Here is a 9,801-nt window from a genome sequence, read left to right as displayed (position 1 = left end):
TGTCAGCTCAGGCACTCACCTGTCAGCTCAGGGCACTCTACTCACCTGTCAGCTCAGGGACTCACCTATCAGCTCAGGGACTCACCTGTCAGCTCGGGCACTCACCTGTCAGCTCGGGCACTCACCTGTCAGCTCAGGTACTCACCTGTCAGCTCAGGCACTCACCTGTCAGCTCAGGGACTCACCTGTCAGCTCGGGCACTCACCTGTCAGCACAGGGGCACTCACCTGTCAGCTCAGGCACTCACATCCTCACTCAGATCACTGTGGCTCTGCACTGGGCCTCTGTCTGGACCCCTTTCCTGTCCCCAAACATCTCTGCCCCACAACCCAATTCTTCATATCGTTTCCCCAGCTCTGCCTAAGAATTGCCTCAGTGATTTCACAAGCTCAGGCCGAGACCCTTAGCAGCATCTTGGATTCTGACTCTATGTCTCACTTATTCTGTTTATGTCTGTGTTCTATGTCTCACTCTGTGCCACTCTGTCTCGCTCTGTGTGTCTCTTACTCTGTCTCTATTTTTGTCTTTTCAGTGTTCTGACTTTCTCGCTATTTCTCTCTGTATTCTCTCTGTCTCTCTCTCCCTATGTCTCTATCCCTGTGTGTGTCTCTGTGACTCTTTCTCTGTCTCTGTCTGTCTGTCTCTGTCTCTGTCTCTCTGTCTCCCTGTCTCTCTGTCTCTGTCTCTCTCTCTCTTCTCTCTCTCTCTCACTCTCCCCACCACTTCCTCTGTTTGGTCTGAGCCTCAGAACTTTGGCTTTGGCTTGTGTCTATATGGCCTCTGCTTAGAGACCTCCATTCCTTTACTGGTTCCATAGCCTGCTCTTCAAGGCAGAGGATGGAGTCTTCTAGAACAGACCAGAGCCTTACTTCACAGCTTTGATCCTCCAGCAGTGAGGAGAAAGAAAGAGGGGAGGAGAAAGATAGATTGTGTTTTCTAATGTGGCAGAGGTGTGAATGGGAAGGAGAGGAAAGTGAGGGGGAAGAGCAGTTCCCTGTCCCCTGCATGGTGGAGTCCAGGAAGCCAGGCCGGGAACCAGCTCCCTTGCTTGCTGATATTGGAAAATGAAGGGTACCATCTCTTCCCCACCCATGTGTCCCCATTTCACACGATGGTGCCTGACCCCTGGAGGTCTTCTGACAGGTATCTCTGGGCATGCACAGTTGCCAGCTCACCTGGACGGCCCTGCTTTGACAACGCCCCGCCCCACCAACTGGATGCCAGAGCGCCCACTGTTTCCTTCCTGGCTGGGTGGCTCAGTGGATGCTGTGACCAGTTCCTTGTGACTCTGACTGTCTCCAGTGGTGGCCGGAACTCTTCTGAGGCCCAGGTGTTCCTGTCTACCCGCGACGACCCAGCCTTCAGGTACCCCTGCTATGGTCCAAGTACTCAGTGCTCCTGGCTCATCCAGGAGCAGGTAGTAGGCAGGAAGACAGGAAAGCTATGGCGCTCACTGAGAGCATTTCTGGGTCAGGTCAGAAGGGAGGATGGAACTTGGGTCCCTGTTCTAGGCTGAGCCTTGGACAGCTTCCCATCCAAGAGGGGCCCTGAGTATATGGGTCTCAGAAAGATCGCTTCTGTTGGAACACCTGGCCCCAGGAGAGGAGACTGTTCTAGAGCTTTGGTCCGACAGTGGAGGTCTCAGAGGCTTGGGAGCCTTCCAACATTGCAGGGCTAACAGGACACCAGCATGGAACAGGTGTGATATGAGACCATGCAGGGACAAAGAAATGCTGTGACTAAACCCCACAAGTCCCCAGCACCAAGGCCAGCATAGCACCCATGGGCCTGGTCCAGCCCCAGGAGCCCAACCCAGTACCAGTACCTGACCAGAGCTCTGCCAGGGAGGATAAGGCTGGAACAGCTTCCGGTTTCCTGTGCCTGTCAAGGGATTGGGTCACTGGGCAACAAGGGGTACAGGCCAAGGCCTCTCACTCTTTAGAGGCGGCACAAGATTGTACCATACTACTTAGAGTGACACAATGATGTGTGTGTGTGTGTGTGTGTGTGTGTGTGTATGCCAGTTGGTTTTGGGCCTTGAACTCAGAGCCTGGGCACTGTCCTTGAGCTTCTTGGTTCAAGGCTAATGCTCTACCACTTAAGCCACAGCTCCACTTCTGGCTTCCTTACTGTTAAGAGTCTCATGTGCTTTCCTGCCCAGGCTGACTCTGAACTGTGATCCTCCCATGCAGCTGGGATTACAGGTGTGAGCCACTTGTGCCCAGCAGAATGGCACCATGTAAAGCTTATGAATTACTTGTTTTTGGAATTCTCTACCTATATTAGATTTGGTTGACCAGGCATAACTGAAATTTCTGGAAGTGAAGCCCTAGTCCAGGGAGAAAACAGTATACATGTCCACATGTGAACACATGAAGGCCAGTGGGCTTGGTTCTCTGCAAGGAAGCAGAGGGACCATTGTGCTGTGGCCCCCTTACCTCTGGCACTGGGAGTTACACACTGAGGCTGAGGTGTTGACTGTGGGTGCCGGTCAAGGACACTCTAAAGGGGAGCCCTGCATAGTACCTGGCACCCCAGCATCTGGCCTTTCAGAGGCCCCCTTCATCCTGCAGAAAACAAACCCATGAGATGAGGAGACCTTGATAGGCTCCAGCCACCTGGAGATGTCTTGAGGAGCCATAATTACAGAGAGAGCCTTAGAAAGTGATGGAATAAATAGACTAAATTTGTGGTGACATGTGGCTGTGTACAGGATGTGTGGGAGCACCTGCATGGAGGGGGGGTGGGCTCAGAGTTGTGTGTGGGGTGTGGAGCTGTGGGTTCCCTGGAGTTGTATGGAGGGCTGATACTGGATAGATGGCTGACAATACTCCAGGGATGTCTCAAAAGGGAAGAGGCTGCCGGGCGCCGGTGGCTTATGCCTATAATTCTAGCTACTCAGAAGGCTATCTGAAGATCACAGTTCAAAGCCAGCCCAGACAGGAAAGGCTGTGAGACTCTTATCTCCAATTAATCACTATAAAATCGAAAGTGGTACTGTGGCTCAAGTGGTAGAGCTGAAGAGCTGAGGGACAGTGTTCAGGCCTAGAGTTCAAGCCTCATGATTTACAAAAAAAAAAAAAAAAGGTAGCAGGGGGCGAGGCCTCTGCTTAGCCATTGGAACCTAGCTCTTGATATTAAAAATAATTGAGGACACATAGAAGTAGAGCCTAAGAAAGTTTATTAAGCAAAGGAAAGATAGATAGTACACAATCCAAATGTGGTTATGGGCACAACTGCTGACAGGTCCAAGGAGTGTTTTATGTCCTGGGTATTTATGGCATAGAAGTAGGTTGAGAGTTAGCTCAAACTCACCCTAGAACAAATACTCCCTTTGTTCTCACACCTGTCACATTTAATCACTCTTGCTGTTATACTTTTTTCAACTGGGCTCAGAGGTTTTAAGACTGACCAGCTCACTCAGTGTTGGTTGTTGGTGTCTGGGCAGCTCTTCAATGGAAAGATGGAGTTTGCCATAGGCACCCTTTAAAGATGGGAGTCCATCCTTGAGATAAGGAAAACCTTTCAACACAATTTGTGCCAAGAGGAGCCATTTTCCCAAGTGTTTGTATGGATAAGTGTGTCTTTCTTTTAGATAGCCTTGCTCAGTTTCTAGAGCAACCAATTATTTTGGGCAAATAGGCAAGGTCAGAAGGCAATGTGAGGGGGAGAGAGAGCTGCTGTTTCTCTTTTTTTCTTTTTATCTTTTCTCTTCTCCTTCCTTCTCTCCCTCCCTTCCTTCTTTCCTTCCTACTAATACTATAGTTTATGAGGCATTATGAAGCATTAAGCAAAGAATTGGTACTTCTGTGTTTCTAATATACCTACTCATTAATCCAACAGTTGCTCTCGTTTCCTGGCTGCTCTTTTCCATACCTAACTTTCCCTGATTACTTCTGCCCCAGGTCATTGGTCTTTGTGGGTTGTGGATACATTTGAGGCACCTGCTTGTGCCTCAAATGCCCCATCCAGAAAGGAAGCAAAGCCCAGGTGAAGGTTGTTGGCTTGGAAGGGTCCAGGGGAGGGTTGCACTGCAGAGGTGAAGCAAGCTGATGAGGCAATGAGAAGGGATGGGAGGGCTCAGAGGTGGACTCCTCTATAGAGAAGGCTCAGGGCCAGGGTAAACAGGGCCCAGTGCCTCGTCACCTGAAGGAAATCCTCCAGCGTCTCTGAACTGGGCCAGGTGCTCGTGAGCACTAGTATTTTGTATCCCATGGGATGCCGTGGGTCATATGGTATGCGGCTCATCACAGGAGCCATGACGCCCCCACTCATCCCACCCGATGTACAGCCAACATGGGTGATTCAGGCTTGGCCAGTCTGAATAAAATATGGCCAAAGAAGCCTCCTTTGTTTTCTTAAGCCATCATGCTGTTTTGTGTGCTCCAGATTCATCCATCTCTTCTGGGTGAACTTTAAAGACATCCATGTCAACTGGAATGAAGAACTTTCTCTCCAGGCTGTGTGTGAACTCTGCGAAGACATCCATGACCTTTCTTACTCCTGGGATCTCTTCTTAGTTAATGCAACAGAAAAGAACAGGATGGAAGGTAAAAAACACTTGCCTTATTTTGTGGATGGAGGAACAGGCTCAGGGTTATTCTGAGAGTGCTAAGATCTGGGCTGACCCATGTGTCTTGTCTGACCTGGCCCATTGGCCCTGCGAATCCCCAATATCTCTCCATTCTGCCCTTCAGCTGGTTCTGGTGAGGATAAGGAAGGGAGTGAGCACTCAAAGACTGTTTCTCATCCTCAGGAGGATGGCCTGATGATCTAAAACCACACTCAGCTTTTGGAAAGAACCTCAGTATGGAGTATTACTAAATCTCCTGAGGGCCAGGTCTCTACCGAACTATGAAGTATGTCTTTTGCCCTTCTTTCCTGGCATACAACTTTTAAATTGTTGGATCTTCAAAAGCATACCTATAATCCTAGCTACTTAGGAAGCTGAGATCTGAGAGCAGGCAAATACAAGACTCTTCTCCAGTTATCCACCAAAAAGCCAGAAGTAGAGGTGTGGCTCAAGTGGTAGAGCACTAGTGAAAAAGCCAAACAAAAGAGCAATTCCTGAGTTTAAGTACCAGTTTTGACGCAAACAAACAAAAGAACTCATCACTTCCTATATGCAAATGAGCTGAATGATGGCTAGTGGCTTCATGGTAAGGCTTGGTTCTCCAAGAAGACCGAGTCAGAATTAGAGAGTTAGGACTTTCAGCCCCACTCCCAACCTCCTAATAGAGGGAAAGGGTGTTTTACTGATCACCAATGACCAATCATGCCTTAGTAAGGAGGCCTTCATAAATTATGCAAAGGACAGAATTTCTAGAACTTTCTGATAGCTGAACACATGGAGGTTCCTGGAGGGTGGAGCCTCTGAGAGGGCCTGGCAGTTTCTTGCTCTTCCCCCCACACCTCACCCTGTGCATTACGCCATCTATATCCTTTGTGATACACTTTATAATAGGCAGGTAAATGTAATCATCTCACCAGGTTCCAGGAACTGCTCAAGCAAGTTAATAAACCTGAGCAGGGGATTGTGGGAGCCCCCATTTATAGCTGATGGGTCGGATAGCCAGGTAACACCATTGAGAGACATCTGAAATGGGGACAATCTGGGGATGAACCCTCAACCTGTGTGATGTGTCACAGCTAGATGTCTACCCCTTGTGTGATAGCTACCTCCAGGTAGACAGTGTGGGAACTGAATTGATCAAGGACGCCAGCTAATGTGGCTGCAGAACAGCTCGCATGCCTGCTTGCAGAGAGGAAGAAATCACTGTTGGGGAGAATCATGGAAGTGATCTGTGTCATTAGAGTCAAGTAGGGGAAACGGAATCTGTCTCTGCATAACCCCTCAAGATCGCCATCCTTTGGGGAGGCTGCACAGGTGATGGCCTCATTGTGGTCCTCACCCTGCACTACCTGCAGGAAAGTGTCAGCAGCTGGTAACTGTTTTCTTGGATGAAAGATAGGAGTCTTGCTTGTTAATCTCAAAGGCAAGTTGAGGCACACCAATTGTGGGAACAAAGCCTGGTTTCAAACCCAAATGAGGATGGCCACCTGGGAAGAATACACTCATTCCAGTTGTCCAGGATAAGTTCTCCCAAAACAGTACTGGGGTGGGTAAAGAACAAGAGAGTTTTGCAGCAAACTGGTTACAAGTGCAATATCTGACAGGCATAGCCCAGGGTGTGGGTAAGCCACTGCTGATGCAATAGAATCCAATCCAGAATTGCAGTGAGCAGGAAGGGCTGTTGCCAGGATTCTTTTTTTATTTTATTTATTTATAAATTATCTTTAAGTAGTTGTGCAAGGGAGTTTACCTCAATTTAATAATGCATTTGTTCAGTGTCACCTCTTCCTTCTTTCCTCCTCTCTCCCAACCCACCACTCTCCTCAAGTTACCTGGTTCCATTTTCACACAGGGACATTGACTATTATGACTGCCCATGCTTTCTCTCTCTCATTATCTATTCCCACCCGTCTTTTCCCGCTTCAGAGTACACATATTTCAGCTTCCTGGTAATCATTTTGCTAGGTATTCATTTTGTTACAACGCTGCAGTCTTCCTCTGTATAGACCATACTTTAGTCAGTGACCCCATGTATGTTTTCATATGTGTTTATAATTTAGATATAATTTCCATATATGAGATAAAACATGTGCCCTTTGTCTCTCTGAGCCTGATTTACTTCATGATCCTGACTTACTTAATTTTTTCCAGGTTCCTGAAAATGACATGAAATTATGTCTGATGGATATTCTGATGGATGAGTGACTTGTGTGTGTGTGTGTGTTATACATATACATATCACATTATCTTCTTGTCAGGGTCAGGATTATTTATTCTCTCTTTGGTGAGACTTGCTGCCCTGTGTCAGAATGACCTTGGGGACTTCAGGTATCATGTTTGCCCAGATTAAGCATTTTGTGACCTTGTTCTTGTCCCATTTTTGTTCCTTTCTCCTACGGCATCATAGAGTGGTATTGGGGCTAGAAAGAAGGACTGTTTCAGTGTTCCTTGTTGCAGTGAGCGCTTATGGGTAACCAGAATCGAGATGAAGCCCCCCCTTCCCATGGTGGTGACTGTGCTCAGGGAAGTAGCTCTGATGGTAAACAGAGGAGCTTTGTCTCTAATTCCAGGCAATAATTCCACACCATTGTGCCTACCAACCCCTGCTGGCCACCTGCCGCGTCTTTTCAATCCATTCAGTGGGGCAAGATTCCTAAGCAGATCTTTGAGCACAGCAGCTAGGAAACATAGATGCCAAGTGCAACCATATCTTTCATTGCAGGAGACACATCCCCAAATTCTTGTAACTAAATTAAAATTTACCAGATCAGGGCTCAAGCTGCATAGTTTAGAGAATCTTGTAAAGGAAACGTATCCCATGGTTAAATTTCACCAAAGCCAGTGATTGCCCAAGGTGAATGTATCTCAAAGAATTGGGCTTCCCCATGGCCTAAAGCTATAGTTGACAGTATTGAAGATCATTTATATGTCCATGGCTTTTGTTGTTATTTTGCTGTAGACTCTTTGCCATAAATGCTAACAATAACTTTTAGAAGTATTGTACTAGATTCTTATTATCATGTAAGAGAGTGAAAATCAGGAGAAACTTCTTAATCCCCAAATTGTTGCTATAATATACCAGAGTCACCCATGCTGGGGTGCAGATGCCCTGCCAAGCCTTACGAGTGTGTGTATGGAACCTGGGAAAGCAAATTCCAGAGGGAAGAGCTTTGACTTCCTCTTCCCAGGTATTGGTTGTGTCCAGTGTTGGTCTCCACACCACCAGGTGGCGATCACGCCCTTTATTGCCTAAGTCCCACTTGGTTTGCTTTAAAGCAGACATGCTCTTTCAACCTGTCTACTTTTGAAAACAGATGGTTGGTCCAGAATTTTTAACACTGTCCTGTCTGTGTCAAAGTTCCCTTTTGTAGCACCGTGGGGCTGCTGGGTGCCTCAGCCCTTGAGGCCGTTTTGAAGTCATCAGAGTCCAATCTACTGGCTGCAGAGCCAAGCATGGCAGATGGTAATGGAAGACCCACACTGTCCTGGCTGGGGCCTTCACTCTCCACCCTGGCTCCGCCCATCATTTCAGTCACAGAGAGCATGCCCATGAAAGATGGCTACTATCTTCCTGCTGGTGGTGATACCATGGCCCCAGCAGAGTCTCCTGAGGATGAGCTGCAGAGCCCAGAGACAGGGTCCCTGGCGGAGGGAAGCTGGCCTCAGCCCAGCATCTCCCCTGCCCTGGATGGTAAGTATCACCAGCTGTACACGCTGTTCTTATAGTTTAGCACCAGGGCAGCCTCTGAAAGAGAAAGTCTGGTAGGTCAGATTTAAACTCTCACCTACTGTAGAGAGAGCTGGTTTCATAGTCCTCATTTTTGGTAAGTCATGGGGTCTGAACTCTGGGCCTGGTTGCTGTCCCTCAGCTCTTCAGCTCAAGGCTAGCGCTCTACCACTTGAGCCACAGCACCCCTCCTGGCTTTTTCTGCTTCTGTGGTACTGAAGAATTGAACCGAGGGCCTCAGGCATGCAAGGCAAGCACTCTGCCACTGAGTCACCTTCCCAGCCCATGCTAATTTGATTTAAAATGGAATATGACTGAGTTTGGCACTGGCAGCTCATGCCTGTCATCCTAGCTGCTCAGGAGGCTTTGATCAGAGGATCTCAATTCAAAGCCAGGATGGGAAGAAGTCTGTGAGACTCTTATCTCCAATTAATCAGCAAAAATCTGGAAGTAAGGGGTGTGGCTCAAGTGGTAGAGCACCAGCCTTGAGTGAAAAAGCCAAGTAAGACGCTGGGAGCTGATGGGTCATGCCTATAATCCTAGAAACTCAATAGGCAGAAACAGCTGAGGATCATGGTTCGAAATCAGCCCATGCAAGAAAGTCTATGGGACTCATATCTCCAATTAAACACTAAAAAGCCAGAAGTGGAGCTGTAGCTCAAGGGGTAGAGCACTAGCCTTGAGCACAAAACCTCAGGGACAGTGCCCGGCCCTAGTTCAAGCCCCAGTACCAGCACCTAAAAATAAAAAAGCCAAGCAAGTGCGTAAGACTCAGAATTCAAGCTTCAGTAAGGACATAAAAAGAATTTTAAAAAAACACATTGTTATTCTGTCTTCTCATAACAGATTTTGAAGCTTATTACAGCGACATCCAAGAAGCAGTGCCATCCAGGGGAAGACAGCCAGGTGACTCCTCCGCCTGTGATTTCTCTCCCTGTCCAGGAGGGCTTTATGCCTCCGCCTTCTGCACACCCACTTCTGAAATCCCAGTTCACCATGCTTCTCCCTTATACCAAAGCAACTGGTGCTCACCAGAGTTAAAGGATGACAGGCTAGCCCAGACTCTCACTTCTGACTCTGATTTATGCACATCTCAGACCCGAGCCTCCCCAAATCCCACATTGCATAGTCCATCCCATCTGCCTGTGGCAACTGGTCAGATCCTGTTTACCTGTGTCTGTCCCTTTAAAGAAAGTTTTTATGGCTAGCTTACATTGGTGTCCCCAGAATGGTCTCAACGCCCACTGCATCAGCATGCAACAAGTCCATAGCTGGAGGAATAGATGATCAGAGGATGATTTGTTGGTTCATCAGGTGAACAGGAGTGAGAGATTGATGTGTAGAGCATAGATGGGCAATGTGTGAATAATGGATCTGTCTAGTGAGAAGGTAGATCATCAGAAAATGGTTCATCTACTAAGTGACTTAGTAGATTGATTTGTGTGGGAGTGTATTGACTAGTAAGTGGATGTGTCATTCCTCTAATTTGCTGCCGTATTTT

At 47.8% G+C, this 9,801-nt stretch overlaps 1 protein-coding gene across 1 annotated transcript in view; it reads left to right on the top strand.

The window, feature by feature from the left end:
• Pkd1l1 (polycystic kidney disease 1 like 1) overlaps positions 1–9,801 on the top strand; it is a 113,896-nt gene that overhangs the window by 28,432 nt on the left and 75,663 nt on the right. The window contains exons 11-14 of the mRNA XM_013032942.1: positions 1,144–1,365; positions 4,390–4,550; positions 7,932–8,264; positions 9,147–9,206. Of these exons, the coding sequence (XP_012888396.1) occupies positions 1,144–1,365; positions 4,390–4,550; positions 7,932–8,264; positions 9,147–9,206 (776 nt within the window). The remainder of the gene's footprint in view (positions 1–1,143; positions 1,366–4,389; positions 4,551–7,931; positions 8,265–9,146; positions 9,207–9,801) is intronic.

The sequence above is a fragment of the Dipodomys ordii genome, unplaced genomic scaffold, assembly GCF_000151885.1.
Source record: "Dipodomys ordii isolate 6190 unplaced genomic scaffold, Dord_2.0 Scaffold160, whole genome shotgun sequence".
In the NCBI taxonomy this organism is placed as follows: Eukaryota; Metazoa; Chordata; class Mammalia; order Rodentia; family Heteromyidae; genus Dipodomys; species Dipodomys ordii.
Note: the sequence above shows the minus strand (reverse complement) of the source record. Positions and strands in the feature narration are given on the sequence as shown.